Source organism: Pholis gunnellus (genome assembly GCF_910591455.1).
Source record: "Pholis gunnellus genome assembly, chromosome: 8".
Lineage (NCBI taxonomy): Eukaryota > Metazoa > Chordata > Actinopteri > Perciformes > Pholidae > Pholis > Pholis gunnellus.
This window is the reverse complement of record NC_136534.1, coordinates 5,602,092-5,619,736: the sequence shown is the minus strand read 5'-3', so window position 1 is coordinate 5,619,736 and position 17,645 is coordinate 5,602,092. Positions and strand designations below refer to the sequence as shown.

At 41.5% G+C, this 17,645-nt stretch overlaps 1 protein-coding gene across 1 annotated transcript in view; it reads right to left on the bottom strand.

Annotated features, from left to right (window-relative positions):
- The window catches only part of enpp2 (ectonucleotide pyrophosphatase/phosphodiesterase 2), a gene marked incomplete at its 5' end in the record, with an annotated part of 33,022 nt that extends 21,059 nt beyond the window's left edge, over positions 1-11,963 (bottom strand). Inside the window, 9 exons of the mRNA XM_079165397.1 lie at positions 163-218; positions 810-929; positions 1,969-2,048; positions 2,227-2,324; positions 2,473-2,533; positions 3,206-3,331; positions 6,093-6,248; positions 11,075-11,180; positions 11,946-11,963. Of these exons, the coding sequence (XP_079021523.1) occupies positions 163-218; positions 810-929; positions 1,969-2,048; positions 2,227-2,324; positions 2,473-2,533; positions 3,206-3,331; positions 6,093-6,248; positions 11,075-11,180; positions 11,946-11,963 (821 nt within the window). The remainder of the gene's footprint in view (positions 1-162; positions 219-809; positions 930-1,968; positions 2,049-2,226; positions 2,325-2,472; positions 2,534-3,205; positions 3,332-6,092; positions 6,249-11,074; positions 11,181-11,945) is intronic.
- Between the last annotated feature and the right edge of the window lie 5,682 nt (positions 11,964-17,645).

Sequence of the window (17,645 nt, the reverse complement as noted above, 5' to 3'; positions counted from 1 at the left end):
CAGAAGCTTTAAGTTGTGCTGACTAAGCAGCAGGGTGGCACAGAGAGGAGCGGCTGTCTTTGGAAAGCATCCACCCAGCTGTAATTCCCAAACAAAATGAACTGAAAGGGCAAAACATTCAGAAAAACATTTAGCGACAAAGAGCAGCAAATGTAGACTCACACAGGCCAGAAGAAGGTGGCAGCCTTCACTCCCTGCTTGAGCGCTGTGATCCAGATCTAGGAGAGAAACAGTGCAGTCTTATTTTATCAGTCTGATATATTTTAGGAGGATGCTATCGGAGTGTTACCCTGGACAACAAAACCATACAGTAGGTTGGTTTTGTTTTGTTTGTCAACCATTTTGGAAGACACTGGTAAAGCCTTGTTGGTTAGCAGTGCATCCAGACTCAGAATTATGTCAAATATCCTAACACAAGTAAATCCACTAAAGTAAAACCTTGAAGAGTTCCAGACTACTTAATATCAGCTCTTTGGTCTTGCAAGAACTAAAAGTGATCCCAAGCCAAATTTCATATTAACATCTGTTATTAATCACTGGATTATAAAGTTTATCAGTTGTGGTTTCGTTAGATCTGAGTCCCGCCAATCATAGTGTAGTTGGCTTCAAAGGAAAAGTCTTTAGTGCCTTTGTTGGCCTCTAATGTGTGATCTGTCAGATGAATATGAAAAACACTAACGTTCAAAGTCATACACAAAAGTTATTTATCGTCAAAAACAAAAGGAGAACAGGGAAAAAAAAAATACAATTATAGTGTTAATGAACTACAGATGGTAAAAGACAGACTACAGAGAGAAGAGACTACTTACCGGCTGTCCTCCCCACCAGCGATGACTGAGTTTCTCTCGGCTTCTCAGGGTGAAGGTGGCATCAAACACGGGGTCATGCATGGAGTTCCCGATGATACCATGAGACTCTGGGTAGAGACCCTGACAACGATTCACATGGAGATTATGCCGAGGCCAACATTTGTCATTTCAGAACTGTACTTAACTGGTCTTCTTTTCTCAGTGTTTGCTTCAAAAATATGTAAAGCTTGGCAACTTTTATAAAAAAATATATTTTGTCATTTTTACTCAAACTGTCACTGAGGTACTTGTAATTTAATTGTGTATCTATTTTAAAGGCTCCTTATTTCTTCTTAACTACATCTTGGTGGGGAAAAAAGTGAAGGACCTTCACCCAGGTAACTGCTGTTTAAGTCCCTCAAAATATACATCGAGTTTGCAATTGTTAAGCAACGTTGTGACATTTGTTACTTGACCCTACGCAAGAAAGTCCGCTAAGTGTGGTTATTATCTATTTATGCTAGTTATGCTGTCAGGTCACGCTGTCAGGTTACGCCGTTACCCTGTTATGTTACCCTGTTATGTTACCCTGTTATGTTACCCTGTTAAGCTTGTTATATAACTTTATGCAAGAAAGTCTGTTATTTATTTATGCTAGTTAAGTTGCTACGTTATTATTTGAACACAAGCCGTGATCGTTTTTCTTACCTTAACCAAGTAGTGTTGCAGCCTAAATCTAACCGATCGTGTCACAACAACGTGATACGAAACACATTATTGGTTTAGAAACGTTGACAGTCAACATCTCCGGTGGTTTGCAGAAATGTTCCATACCAGCATTTTTTTGCCGACTCAGTTGGCTATAGTTACTTTGAACTTAATACGAACGTTAGCATGCTGTACTTACTTATGTTACCAATACTAGATATCACAGCTAAAATACTGTATCAACCACCTGGCGAAGTAAGAACTTCTCAAATGTCACAATCACAGCATTAGAACTGTGACCATTAGCAAACATGGTTATTATTATTATTATTATGGTAACTTATATTTAGCTAGCCTCAGCTTTACTTTGAGCTTAACGCTAATGCTAGCAGACCATTTTAAGATGGAGCTGAGATTAATGCCTGTAATCACTGAAGGCAACAACTGACAACAACATGCAGCTGTACCATACCGTAGCCAGGGAGTAGAGGTTGGGGAAGGTTTTTGAGGGGTAAACAGGCCTCATGTATGGAGCATGGGTTCCACATGTTCCTGAAAGGGAAAACAGAGCAAAGGAAACACCGATATTAGCACAAAGACACTCATGAATAAAACCAAATCAGTTATTAATCGTCTGTAAATGCTGATGGCTTCATAAATCACCACAACAACACAGTCTTCCCCCTTACAGCTAAACAAAACCTTTCTCTTACTCCTATCCAGGTCTTACTCAGTTTCTCGATGTTGGGGATGACCGTGTTTCCTCTCTTCACATAAGAAGCTCTAAATCCATCCACTGACAGCATGATGAGTGGCGGGCGCACAAACCTGCACATATCAGAAGAAGATCAAAATGCTGATATAGGAAATCAAATTTGGTCACCCTAGTTCGATCTTGAGCAAATCCTTCAGTTATGTGGCATATATATATAAACACATGTATTTAATCTCCTTCACTGCTCAGATGTAAACGTACCCAGCAGGACATTCAGATGTCTTGATCTCCTCACACTCGTCCTTCAGCCATGAAGTGTCCCCTAAAAGAACACGATCAGAGGAGGGACTGAGAGATAGAATGTTGTATGGACAACGCAAGCTGAACGTAGCAAAGTATACTGAATTTGTATTATAGAAAAGTCTTTAAATATATTCCTCTTAATGCCGCATATTCACGCAGCAGGTCAGTGGTCAGACTTTCAAACCATATTTTGGAAGCATGGCAGTTAAAACGTATTTTAACTGTACTGACAGAAGACGCAGCTTTTCTGACTGTTTTGTTTTTCATTGCTGTGTGTGTGTGTGTGTGTGTCTCTGAGCGGATTGACAGTGAGAGGACCAACAGAACATAGCTCTATCTCACCGCACAAATTCTACAAAACAGTCAAATGCTGATGTGATCCGTTCCCTGTCTGAAGTCTTTCAGGTTTTTTTCTTTAAACCCCTGCCCAGGTTTAAGGGATCCGCTTACAGGAGAAAGCTGACATTCAGTTACTTAAATGCATTGGAAAAGCTTAGCAGGTAAAGACAGGGAGCACTTGTTCATATTTGTATTGACAAAAAAACGACAAAAGAATTTAGCATTGTAACTGACGGAAGTGGTTACATTTTTAAGATGTAAACTTTTTTAAGACATATGTCCTGAAAAACCCTGATCAATAAGCCTTCACATGCAAATCATCGTATGCAGTTTAATATTTCAAGTGGCAAACCTTTGCACAGTGTCTTGTAGTTGGTACAACAGTCTCCTCTGGCCAGACAGTCATCAGAGCAGTGGCAGGCATGTTGTTCGTTCCGAGTCTCCCCACACCGATCTTTGCTGCACTCGTAACCCCCCTCTGTGTACGGGAACGTGGAAGAATGTTTACATGACAACCAGCGGGAAGGAAAAACAGTAGACCCCAAAACCTTGTTGTGTGTACACACAACTAATCTGATCTATAGAGTAGCACTGAAACCACCAGCACTGAGAAGTGAAAAGCCGATGTGGTTAATGTTGCCAGCGGTTTGGCTGCATAGCTCACAGCTGAGCACTCGGCCTTTTGGGACAAACACTGACAACACTGCATGTGTTCTGGCCTAGGATGAGAACACCAGATGAGCGTTGGAGCTTGGGTATGTAGCATCATTTTCTGGCACAGGGAGGGTTACAGTGGCTGGGCAGCGGTAAGCCAGAGACCACCAGGCTAAAGGAGAGGGCATAAAATCAGACCACCAACACTGGGAGAAGAGGGGGGAATGTTGACAGAGCTGAAGAGAGAAGGCAACACATGAGAAACCAGTTCAGACCAAGGCTCATTACCCAGCTCAGACTGATGAATGATACAGCTGGACCATCAAGCTAAGACATGATGTGTCTAATGAGAACAATAATGCGAACCCACCCAGGTTTAAAAAACCACTGTAGATTTAAACTGATTAGAACAAACATTGTCTCGCTGAACGTTATTAAGCACTGTTAGCATTTTTATAGACTAGATTGGGAAGATATTACAAGTTTAGATCTAAAATAATCAGGGTCTGGCTAAATGGCTCTATAGCATGGCAACATATTGCAAAGTAAGTTTCATCATCACAGCAAGTGGTGAAGGACACATTCGGATCCCCAACCTAAATGAAGAATTCCAATATGTTATTTGAATGGCTTAGGAGGGTTCAATCCAACAGACTTAACAAACTAGTTAAGAAGGCCGGCTCCATCATTGGCTGCAAACTAGACTATCTGGAACAGGTGGTGGAGAGGAGGACACTGAAGAAACTATTATAACCCGGATCACCCTCTCCACCACCTACTGCAGGGACAGCGGAGCACTTTCTCCAACAGACTCATCCAGCTCCGTGTTACAAGGAAAGATACAGGAGAACATTCCTGCCCACTGCTATAACACTGTTTAATAAATCACCTCTGGCCAGATCATCATCCTTCAAATGACTACAACAACGCTACACGGTTGTTGCTTGTTGTCGGTGATCCTTGCACTACTGATCAGTTTGTTTAGTTTACCTAGTTGTTCATTTTATACCATTCTAATTCATTGTATTTATTGTGCATTTTTTTAATTTATTTTTTTGCATTTTTACTTTTTATTCTATTTTATCTTATTTTTTATTATTCTATTTCTTCAATTCAATATCTGATCTGTTATTTTATTGTACTGTATATATTGTGCATTTCCATACATATTCTACTCTGTAACTTGCTGCTGCTACAAACAAATTTCCCCCTGGGGATGAATAAAGTTTACATCTATCTATCTATCTATCTATCTATCTATCTATCTATCTATCTATCTATCTATCTATCTATCTATCTATCTATCTATCTATCTATCTAATCACTATGTGTCAATGTGAGCTACTCTCTCAAAGCCAGAAACCAGATAAATCAAGGCCTTCGAATATTTGGCAGTAGAACAATTCATACCAAACAGGCAGTGTTGTGAACTTGAGACAGTTGCAACCTTTATCAATAATTGGTTTGAAAAGATTCGCACACGGGACCGATACCAGGGTCAGAGTGGCGTCTGGCAGTCTGTCTGAGGTCAGCTGTTGTATAGCCGGAGCTACTGTAAGCTACTTAATTGAGTTTCCTTGTAGCAAAATGTTCTGAGCAAATTGAAGTTTTAAATTCCCTCTACAGTTGTGTATGTCGAGGGCTTTTATTGTGAAAGTTAAGAGTGGAAGGAGTGGATCTGGTCTGCTTTGCCTTTGTCAAGGTTGAAAGGAGCAATAAAGTTTATCGTCTTGGTTCGGACTACGGAGCCTCCGTGTTGTCGTACACTATAGTGTGCGTTTTGAATACGTCCGTTTTACACAATTTGCCTGGTCGATGAAACTTGTTGCTTTATCTTCACTTAATATATTTGCGTGAAAGTACTCATGACAGAAACAGTTTTATAAAAGTATCAAAATAGAAAATGATGTATGTGTGTATGTGAGTAGGATTTCACAATTGTAGTTATTCGAGGAGAAGCAAATATATAACAAAATACCATTGCATAGAATAGGATATAGATAGGGAATCTACAGATACTGAATATCAGGCCGATACTGACTTAAATCTGTTATTGGTGATAACAGTGTCTATTCAGTTCAGTTCTATGTTTGAATGTTATATACATTAGATACTGGAATTTGAATTCCTGTTTAAGTTTTCACCAGTTGGATGATGTGTGTTTTTCCTGCTACATTTATATAATTCTTCACTGATATATGAAGCATGTGTTATGTGTAACATGTCTGTTGGCACAGTCACTATGAAAGAGTCACTATCCTTTCACTCTCTCACACACAAACAGAAACAGCAAAATCACAGCAACACATCGAAGTCGCATTACACGGCAAATTTTCCATTGTGTTGGAAAAAGAAAATCTTGATGCCAGATGTCCGAGGATTTTCCTCCAGCCTCTCTGACCAGACCTGCACCACCAAGAGTCCCTTTACTCTGATATCAAACACACTGCCAAGAATCTGGGAGTCATTTTCTTTCTTTCAAATCACAGCACGATGTCTATTCCTGTCGCTCTCTAAGACAGAGGGGATGAAAGAAAAAGCTAGGTAGGAAGAAAAACAAAAACAAATCAGAAGACAAGCACTACCTGTCCTGAGGCAGAGCTGATCGAAGTCAGAGCAGCAGCCGTTGTAGGTCTTGCACAGGTTGTCACAGCGGCAGTTTGGGGGCTCCAGGTCAACCAGCTCGAAACACCTGTTCCTGCAGGAGCCGGAGGTCGGCGCGTACTGAGACGCAGAGCGAGCTGACGGGGAGAAACATGGATTCAATGAGTGGACACTTTAATGTTATTTGTGCTTTTTTTGTTCTGTAGTGTCTCCGAACACTGCTGAGTCACATCTGAAGACGGTTTGAACGTCATTATGCAGAAATGATTCCCAGCATCAGTAACTTCTGAGGTCTCGGGAGAGAGGATGTCGCGGATGTGTACAGATTGTAAAGCCCTCTGAAGCAAATTCATGATTTGTGACTTTGGGCTATAGAAAATAAATTGAATTGAATTGAATAGAATTAAAGTGGACCAAAAGAAAGTAAAAAAACTTTACAGTATTAACAAATCCCGAGCATTTTGGTTCCTGTACAATGCTAAAATATATTTGATAATTCCTTCTGAACGCAGTAACGTACAATTTATTATTTGTTGTCCAGGTGCATGATTTAATTCTATCTGTATGGTAATAAAGCCCTTTGTATGATGTATGGTCAATAATTCTAAATCGTTTTGAAATGTTCTTTTTCTATGATAAGGAAATGGTATAGATTCTGCCTTAGTCTATTGAGATGCTCTTTCCAAGAAGTGGACGTATCCGCCCCGATGTCACCCATTGGTTTGTGGACTGTAGTTTTAAGACAATTTTGCCCATCGCCATCTTGGCTTTTGATTTTATTATCTCGATTTTTTGCTGTAAAAAAAACTCCCAGATCAGACAATGCTGTGGTAGCCCCGCCGAAATCATACCCTGCTTTATGGTCTGTTTGACTCTAAATGGACCATCATTTACTAAATGAACATCATGCTGTATTGAAGAAGACTTGAAACTAGAGATTGAGACCATAAACTCATGTTCACAATGTTTACTGAGGTAATAAATCAAGAGAGAAGTAGAGTCATTTTCTCATAGAAGACCATATCATGGGACTTCTTGCAGAGGAGTCGCCCCCTGATGGCCATTAGAGAGAATGCAAGTTGAAGCCACTTCCACATTTGCTTCACTTTTCAGGACCAGATGTTGCCCAATGATTGGAATGAGTTGTTTTTCTTTGACCAATATATCTTGATGCATATGAAAGTGATTAGATGATAGTGAAGTGACCTTCTTACCGTGGGTATTTGCCTGTGTGTTTAGATATCAGTTGGCAAAAATGTTCCCTCTCAAAATGAGACCCTTTATTTAGAAAGCTTAAGACACTTTCGCCGTGACTTTAAACCACAATCCCTGGTTTTGGTAAAGCCCCCACACAGTGGTGACCACAAATGTCACTGTCGTTCAACTCAACACCTTTCACAGGTCCAAAACATTAACAGTGAACTGGGGGGACATTTTGGCATTTGGCCAGTGGGCTACAGCTAAATACAGCAAATTGTCCCAAAAAAATGAATGAATGGCTGCACTGTTCAAATGGCTCTCAACCTGTACCGATCTGCAGTGAGAAATACTTTTGTCAAAAGCAACAAATGTGGTCAGCAAACTAAAAATGTATTTCATAATAACTGGGAATAACTGTGACAAAAGGTCTGTAAGCCATGTGCCAAACTCAACAGTTACTAAACTTGAAATCCTCTCCTGGGACTTAAACTGGGGTAATTCTATCTCACTATGTGGACAGGTTTCTTCAGATACAATAACACTCTTGTCCACTGGGGTCCCAGAGGACGGTGGCCCCGGTGTGGAACCCAACCCGCATTGTGAGAACTCCCTGGCTTAACTGAAGACATCCTGGAGATCTAAGACTGAGTGAACTTATTGCTACATTTCTAACAACACACTCCTTGTCCACTCACTTGTGAAAAAAACAACCTCGCTCACAGGGAGTCAGGGGATGCCAACAGGAGTTATTTAACACGGCGTGTTTGTGTGTTCCTGTGTGGACATATGTGTGTGTGTTTCTTTATGCAAGTACAAGTGCATATGTGCGCTATGTGAAGGAACTGAGGCTTTACACTTTAAATTATTTATGCTGCCCAGCTAGTTGGCACGGCAGTGTGGACTGGTGAGGGGTGCAGCATCAATAACCTCATTGCAGTAAGACTCACTCCTGCTCTGTCGGAGCAAGTGAGGACCACAGGTCAAAGGTGAAAACCCTGGATGCCTTTTTGTCTAAGTCTATAGAGCACATACAACGTCCTCTTGGCTCCATGAGTTCAAATTTGAATTTAGGTTAGTGGTGAAACTAACATTATCAGCAGAATGTGTCAGTCCAACGTGAGAGGACGAAGAAGTAGAGCTGACCAGAGTATGTGAAGGTACAGGGTCTGTGTACGCTTTCATAGTTTGTTCATTGGATTAAATCCAAAGTCCAGTGTCTCGTATTCTTGTTTTGTCCTCCCCGACACGAGGAATCTACTTTGCCGGGCGGGCAGCAGCTCTGGCAGACGGCCGTTCAGTTAAAAGTTAGCTGTTTGCAGTTAGCTCAGTTTTCTCGTTTCTGTCAATTTGGATTTAATCCAATAAACAAAACGTACAAGGACCGTACAGCCTGCAGTTAGTGTCACAGTAGACACAAAGATGACTGACATCAATTATAGGCCAATGCCACAACAAATCCATTTAAGATAACACGTTATTTTAAACGGCTCTCAGACGCTATCGGTTTCTCGATTAAATTGACAGAGCTGAATTCCTCCACAAAGAATCACACAAAAGCTCCACTTTAAATCTGGTGTTTACCAGAGATGGGCTCACAGGTTTCATGGAAATAAGTCATTCAGCATGAAAACCATTAAAAAAATGCCTTATTGACTAAAGAAATCTTAGCCGACTAGGGGGCAGCACTAGTTAGTGCTTGGCTGTACTGGCTTTTCTTCTTCTTCTTCTTATAAGTGATGATTGTTAATTATATTGTACGGACCCAGAAGTAGAGGTGAAATGTTGACCCCTATTTAGTAATGTTCTCAGCATGCTTTAGTGAAGAACAAAACGAGGTCAGGCAGGTGTAAAATAACAAAAAAGCACAAATTGCGAGGTTGAAAGCTCTGAGAATAGCTAGTAAGTAGACCTTGATTATTTCTTTAGGTGATCAAATGACTATTCCCAAAGTCAACAATGAGCTTTCACACTCAATCTTCTTCACATTTTGGGTTGCCTTAAATAGGAAGAGCACAGGTGTTACTACTTACAACATAGCTCCGTTCTATTCAAGCGTCCCAGTAAGAAATGAGGACAGTGTGGCAGTGAGCCAGCATGAACAACACCCGCACCCTGAAACTGAAGCAGCTAAATGGAATCCGGCCATCATTCGTGTCATTATTTACACCTGTGTTTTTGATCTACTGTGCAAGAGGCTTATGTTCTCCGCTAAGAAAGGATATACAGCAATTAAATTCCAGAATGGCCACCGCTGCCTGTTGCTATGACAATCCACGCAAACCTCTGCCTCCTGATGCCGACAGGGTTTGAGAATCTGAGGCAGAAAATGAGCTCCAATGCTCTCTTAATATTGACTCAAGGTAGAGCAACACAAACACTCTCTCTCTCTCTCCCCCTAAAAAAAACACACGGGCTGCCCAATCACAACCTCGCAGGGTCACAGTGATCCGTTGTAACGCCCCCCCCCCCCCCCACCACCACCCTTATACTCTCCGCTCGCTTATTTCATATGCGCTGGCAGACACTTCATATAGAAAACAACCCGGCAAACAAACCGAGCAGGAGACATTCCTCTGGAGCGGCTGATGTGGAAAGTGAGTTCTCATGTTAGGGGAGTGATCTCAGAGACGGGCCGTGGGGGTGGACGCGTGTCACTCCGGTTGACGTTGGGGTGACTGATTGCCCTTGAAGCTCACATAGGGTTCAAGAAAAAAGCTTTAAAAAAAAGCTTTAAAAAAGTTGTTTTCTGCATGTGTCTTGGACCTGGAGCGTGGCTTCAGGCATGTCCCACGAACACTTGGCCAAGACACATTAACGCGGCTCCAAAGTACACTTCACATGGCCTGTGCCCAGCCACTTTGGCAGCTAAATTAAAGTATGTGACTTCTTTTTGCTGGGGTTTGCTTCACTGAACACAGTTCTGAGGGGCTTTCACAGAGGCTCACTGCACTTCTGCATTGTTCTCATTCATTTGACAGCAGATAACCACACGATACTTGCAGAGTGTGTTTATAGCCTCATCAATTCATTGTTCAATTGATCTTTTCAATCTTAGAGGGCCAATGTGACATCTTCAATTAGCTTGTTTTTGTCTAATTAAGTGTTAATAACCCAAAGACATTACATTTTTTTTAGAAAGCAGCAAAACTTCACATTTGTCTTTCGTGATAGGAGCCTGGATATCTTTAGGTTTTTAACTGGTGGTTAAACAGAATAAAGCAAATCAAAGATGTGATCTTGTCGGTTTTCTTCGCTGTTACATCGACCAAATGATGAATCGATAAGTCCAAAAGAAAAATGAATCAAAAATGAAAACAATCTTTATTTTTAAAGAACCGAGATGAATGTAAAGCGTCACAAGACAACACTAAATTCTGCTTATTTTTCAAATTTTTCCTCTAATCTTTTCTTTTTCATGAACAGTTACATCTCTTCAGGGCTCTATAAATGAATACAATGTTACAGTCTGTGAAGGGATGTGTTACTTTATGAATGCCTGGAGGGAAGGAAACACTCTTCGCTGAAATTATATCACACCAAAAGAAGAAGGACCGACTCCCAGGTTCCCACTTGATACTTCACTGATTCCTGTAGGAGCCTTTTCTCATCCACAAGGGGGTCAGAGGTCAGAGTCAGTTACAGAACAGCCACCCTCAGGGTGGGAGTGCCTTTTTTGTTTTTTTTCAAGGCCACCTCAGTTCGGGGTCGAGCAGTTCACAAGATGTTATCTATGTTTCCCAGGAACAAGGTCAGCGGTACTCACCCTCTGATCTGGTGGAAGTCCTGTCCTCTCCCGAGCGTCTGGGCCGGTCGTAGACAAATCCCAGACACACGTCGGTGCCACACAGAACTGACAGGATCCAAACAAACTGAGACAACAACAACACATCTGATATTAGAATTTACATTTATATTACTGCTGCATACAATCAAAGGTCATGAGATCTATTCTTCATTAGAGAGTCAATGACAGAAACAGCTTCTTATGAGAGCACTTTACATTATTCTTATCCAAAGCCTGTCAGGTCTTGCTGGTTATTAATAAGCAACACTACAATTTGTTGTATTTTTGGTTGGCTTGACATTTGGTGTGATTATTGCTAAATGCTCTTAAATGTGTTGACTTTCTATCCTATATTAAAGAAAATAAACAGGCTAAGCCTGTGGAGCGCTTAGCTACAACATGAATCCTCAACTTTACGGTTTCAAAAGTTTGTTAGGCATTCAAATAAAAAAGTGTGGAGAGAAAAAAAAACTGATTTATAGAGCTCTGCCTTTCTTAGCACTAGTCTAACACAGGCCATGCTTTAGCTGCAATTTCTCGATGACCTGTCAAGACTGGTGCGGCGCAAAGTGAATAGGGACCACCCGCATCCGCATAACTATCGCCTTTGATCTTTTAGATCTACAATTGTTTTGCAAATGCTTAGCAGCAGGAAGGGAAGAGGAGAGATGGGGGGTATTCCGTGGAAAAGGAAGCTTAGAAAGCTAGTTGAACGCCCTTTAATTAATTACGCACACTACCAAAAACACACGGGTTATATGCGTAATTGCGCACGGATTTACGTACGGCGACATCTAAACCTCTTAAATGCCCTGCAGCTAAAACTTGCAGACGCGGACTCTTACCGTACCAGTTTCTGAAGCAACATGTTCCTCCGCCGGGCCGAGCGTAGTCCTGTGCTGTAGGTCGGAGAGTGAGTGATGATGACTCCGGAGCCGAGAGGACCACCGGAGAGGAGAACCGTTGAAGGGAACAGGAGGGAGACGGAGGGGAGGTGACTGAAAGGAGCGCACCGGATTCTTATTGGTGTTGGGTTGGAGGAGGGCTTTTATCTCGGCTGGGATTCACATCTTACAGGATGAGGAAAACAATAAAAGATGGGGGCGGCATATAGTTTGGGTCAGAAGCAGGGCTCATCGAAAACGGATTGTGTTCGTGTGGTACGTCAAAGGATTGCAGGTCGAATTCGGACAAAGAGTCGCTTGACTCAATAACAACAATATGCGCAAACATAACCACGTGTGTGTAGCAGCTAAGCTCTCCATCTAAATGATTGCCTAATGAATGTCGTTACCCCGGTATTATCAATCCTCATTAACCCCAAGATTGATTGATGTCGGTTATCTAAGAGGAACATTTATTTGCATCAATTCAATAATTCCTTTCCAAAAATATGAAAGAATAATGATGATAGTACATCTATAAAGACCAAACAATAAACACAAAGGTTGATTTTCCTTCTGTTGAGTTTTTTTTTCTTCAATGGGGTTTTTCATTCTGTATCATTCACACTGATGTTACTTCCGTGATTTTTTTTCATTCTCTCCGCCCATTTTCATTGGTGTTGATATTGTGGTAAACGGTATTTGGGCTCGTGCTACAGCCGACAAAGAGGCATCATTCAACCACACACTTTTGTGTGAGAGCCTCCTAGCCGGTTGGAGACCGTAACCATGCAACCCGTGCCTTATATATACATATACAGTGGGTACAGAAAGTATTCAGACCCCTTTAAAATGTTCACTCTGTTTCATTGCAGCCATTTACTAAAATCAAAAAAGTTCATTTTATTTCTTATTAATGTACACTCAGCACCCCATCTTGACAGAAAAAAAAAGAAATGTAGAAATTTTTGCAAATTTATTAAAAAAGAAAGACTGAAATATTACATGGTCATAAGTATTCAGACCCTTTGCTCAGTATTGAGTAGAAGCACCCTTTTGAGCTAGTACAGCCATGAGTCTTCTTGGGAATGATGCAACACGTTTTTCACACCTGGATTTGGGGATCCTCTGCCATTCTTCCTTGCAGATCCTCTCCAGTTCCGTCAGGTTGGATGGTGAACGTTGGTGAACAGCCATTTTCAGGTCTCTCCAGAGATGCTCAATTGGGTTTAGGTCAGGGCTCTGGCTGGGCCAGTCAAGAATGGTCACAGAGTTGTTCCGAAGCCACTCCTTTGTTGTTTTAGCTGTGTGCTTAGGGTCATTGTCTTGTTGGAAGGTGAACCTTCGGCCCAGTCTGAGGTCCAGAGCACTCTGGAAGAGGTTTTCTTCCAGGATATCTCTGTACTTGGCTGCATTCATCTTTCCTTCAATTGCAACCAGTCGTCCTGTCCCTGCAGCTGAAAAACACCCCCATAGCATGATGCTGCCACCACCATGTTTCACTGTTGGGATTGTATTGGGCAGGTGATGAGCAGTGCCTGGTTTTCTCCACACAGACCGCTTAGAATTAACACCAAAAAGTTCAATCTTGGTCTCATCAGACCAGAGAATCTTATTTCTCATAGTCTGGGAGTCCTTCATGTGTTTTTTGGCAAACTCTATGCGGGCTTTCATACGTCTTGCCCTGAGGAAAGGCTTCCGTCGGGCCACTCTGCCATAAAGCCCCGACTGGTGGAGGGCTGCAGTGATAGTTGACTTTGTGGAACTTTCTCCCATCTCCCTACTGCATCTCTGGAGCTCAGCCACAGTGATCTTTGGGTTCTTCTTTACTTCTCTCACCAAGGCTCTTCTCCCACGATTGCTCAGTTTGGCTGGACGGCCAGGTCTAGGAAGAGTTCTGGTCGTCCCAAACTTCTTCCATTTAAGGATTATGGAGGCCACTGTGCTCTTAGGAACCTTGAGTGCTGCAGAAATTCTTTTGTAACCTTGGCCAGATCCAGGTCTCTGAGCTCCTTGGGCAGTTCCTTCGACCTCATGATTCTCATTTGCTCTGACATGCACTGTGAGCTGTAAGGTCTTATATAGACAGGTGTGTGCCTTTCCTAATCAAGTCCAATCAGTTTAATTAAACACAGCTGGACTCCAATGAAGGAGTAGAACCATCTCAAGGAGGATCAGAAGAAATGGACAGCATGTGAGTTAAATATGAGTGTCACAGCAAAGGGTCTGAATACTTATGACCATGTGATATTTCAGTTTTTCTTTTTTAATAAATTTGCAAAGATTTCTACATTTCTGTTTTTTTCTGTCAAGATGGGGTGCTGAGTGTACATTAATGAGAAATAAAATGAACTTTTTTGATTTTAGCAAATGGCTGCAATGAAACAAAAAGTGAAACATTTAAAGGGGTCTGAATACTTTCCGTACCCACTGTATATAACAGGATAAGTAAGTTTAACACAAAAAGACAAAAACATCTTGTATAGAAATGTCCACCCTCGTTTCATTTTCATCATCCTGGTAGATGGCAGCAGATTTTTATCAAGAATGTCTCGGTACATTTTTCCATTCATCCTTCCTTCAATTATATGAAGTTTGCCAGTGCTGTATGCTGAAAAACAGCCCCACACCATGAAGTTCCCACCTCCAAACCTCACTGTTGGTATGGTGTTTTTGGGGTGATGTGCAGTGCCATTTGACCTCCAAACACGGTGTGTATTATGGCATCCAAAGAGTTCAATTTTGGTCTCATCTGACCAGACTCTATTCTCCCAGTATTTCACAGGCTTGTCTAAATGTGCAGCAAACTTTAAACGAGCTTCAACATGCTTTTTCTTCAGCAATGGCGTCTTGCATGGTGAGCGTGCATACAAGCCACGGCGGTTGAGTGCATTACTTATTGTTTTCTTTGAAACTATTGTACTAACCTGGCCGTGGCTGGTTTATGGTGAAATTATGTTCTTTCCATTTCCGGATTATTGCCCCAACAGTGCTCAACTGGTTTCAGAGAAATAAAATAAAGCTGCTAGAATGGTCCAGCCAATCAGCTGACTTGAATCCAATAGAAAATCTATGGAAATAACTAAAGATCAGAGTTCATAGAAGAGGCTCACGGAACCTTCAAGATTTGAAGACTGTTTGTTTGGAAGAATGGGCCCAAACCACACCTGAGCAATGCATGAGATATACATACAGGAGGCGTCTTGAAGCTGTCATTACCAGCAAAGGCTTTTGTACGTATTAAATCAATTTCAGTAAGCGTGTTCAATACTTTTTCCCCGTGTAATTCCATTTCACTACACATAACTTAATTTCTGAACCTATTAGTTTGGTTTTCTTTGTATGTGTGTATTACTTGGGTTGTTACCGACATCTGGAGAAAATGTCATGTCAATAGCACCTTTAGAAATATATTTACTGAGAAAAATGGTGATGTGTTCAATACTTATTTTACGCGCCGTGTGTGTGTGTGTGTGTAGTATTTGTATGAATAATTAAGTCTGAACCAATAATAATTAAGAAAAAGAAGTCATACTACCAGTAGCAAAGGGAAATATTATACTTGCAATTAAAGTAAAGTGTTATTTATAAACTTTTATTGATATTAATTAATCTCACCTTTCCACTGTTCAATACCGAATTTTGGTTAAGTCAAAATAAACCCATAATTCCACATGTTTGATGTGAAAAAGAGTCTGACTTCTACAGCCATTTCACCCCCCAAGCTGCTTAATTTTGTTCCCCTCAAGTTCGAATTAAATGCGTTTAAGAACACAGTAAAATTGCAGGTTTTTTCGATGAGAGTCTGGTTTATTGCAAGAGAGAGAAATGCTGCAGTTTCTGGTTAAATAAAAGGGATTTTACCCTTTAACAAAAAAAAGTCTATCTCTGTCAGGATCCTTTAATTTTTCACAGCTTAAATCATTAAAAGGCAACAGCAGCATGTGTATGCATGCAGTATACCTTTAGTACTTTTAAGTGCTAATTCTAGATAATGATGCGCTAACGTACTCCGCTAATGTTAGCTTTTAGCTAGAAACTAAACGTTTTAGAAATGTCCTTCCAACCTCTCCGGGTAACAAGTTCATTATTATACAACGTTTAAATGCGAATAGCTTGAAATTCCCATTAAACGGCCGGAAAAAGAAGAAAATCTGAAACAACAGCGTGAGAATCCATGGAGTGCAGAGGGACAGATGTGGGTTGCTGATGCTACGCTATTGTCCAGTCTGCGTTCGAGGGGCGGGACTTGGGACTGTGGCTCAGTGGTAGAGCAGGGTCCTCCTTCAATCAGAGGATCGATAGTTCAATCCCCGGCTCCGCTTGTACGTCCATGCGTCCTTGAGAAAGACACTCAACCACAAATTGCTCCCGCATGCTGTGCTTGAAGTGACAAGTTCACGCCACGATTTTCAAACTTAGCGACAGTTTCCATATAATAACGTGGTAAGCAGCATTCGCACATACGTTAGTTTGAGTGAACAGCAGATTATCAGACATCATAGAAAGACACATTAACGTACATTAGAAGACTCGACACCCAAATGTTTACCCTGATGACCGTCTCCCTTCAGAATTACAAGTTACTCCGCCATTCAAAAACACAATCGGGATCTCAGTTCACATAACAAGTTCCTCTTGCAACACAAAGTGAACCTCTTCAATGAGAACAAAGAACCCCAGAGGAAGAGGGACATCGCCGCCTAGGAGCTGAGCATTAAGCAAGGGACCTGGGAGGAGATAGCGAACTTGAGAAACGAAAGCGAAGGCGAATTAGTGTTGCGCGACAGCGGAAGTGAAATAAAGTTGAGCGTTAGCCAAGAGTCCAAGGCGTTCCAAGAGGAAAACGAGGTAAAAACTCTCAGTGAAAACAGAGGATTTTGTGCCTTTCATGGTTAGTCCACATACAGGGGCCATCGTGAAGTCAGTTTGCTTGAGGGTAACGGAAAACCCCCAATTCTGGGCAAGATGTGAGCGATGTCCTCTGCAAGTTGACGTACCCTAAAGACGAGTACACAAATCAGGATATGCGCGAGCCAGAGGACACTGAGGACACTACTCAGGATGTCCCTCAAACCAGCAGCGAGGACGGCAGTGAAGACAAAGGCGGGACAAAGTGTAAGGAGCTCTCACGGCGAAGTAGTCAAGAGCATCTTCACTTCTAAGTAAGTCACGTGTCTGCAGTGTGTGTGTTTGGGTGGGTACTCCCTAAAACCTTAGTAGGGGTTTTGCATGACTTAGTAAGCTCCGTGGCCTGTCCTCTGACTGTACGATGCTAACCTCGGCAAAAGAGGTGAGCAAGGATGGGTGTATCTGGTCTGTGACCTGGGAGATGATGAAATGATGTGCACCTCTGTCAGAATTATTTTATTACATTTAATTTATTTGATCTAATTGTTTTATATCTAAAGCTTGGAAAATTAGGCAAACTAGCTGAAGAGGTTTGTTGTTGGACATCTAAATATCAAGTGCATTGTAGTCTAGACAGCAGTGCCATGTATCTTCGTAAATCGATGATCCCAAAAACAAAGAAAGTCATCTCTGTCTGAAGTTAATAGGCGTGAGGCCTCCTGTAGGTTTAATCTTAGGGGTTAAGGCAAAGATTTGCTTCAACAACTTTGCAGTTTACAGTTCAGATTATTGAAAAAGTGTAGTGACGATCCGAT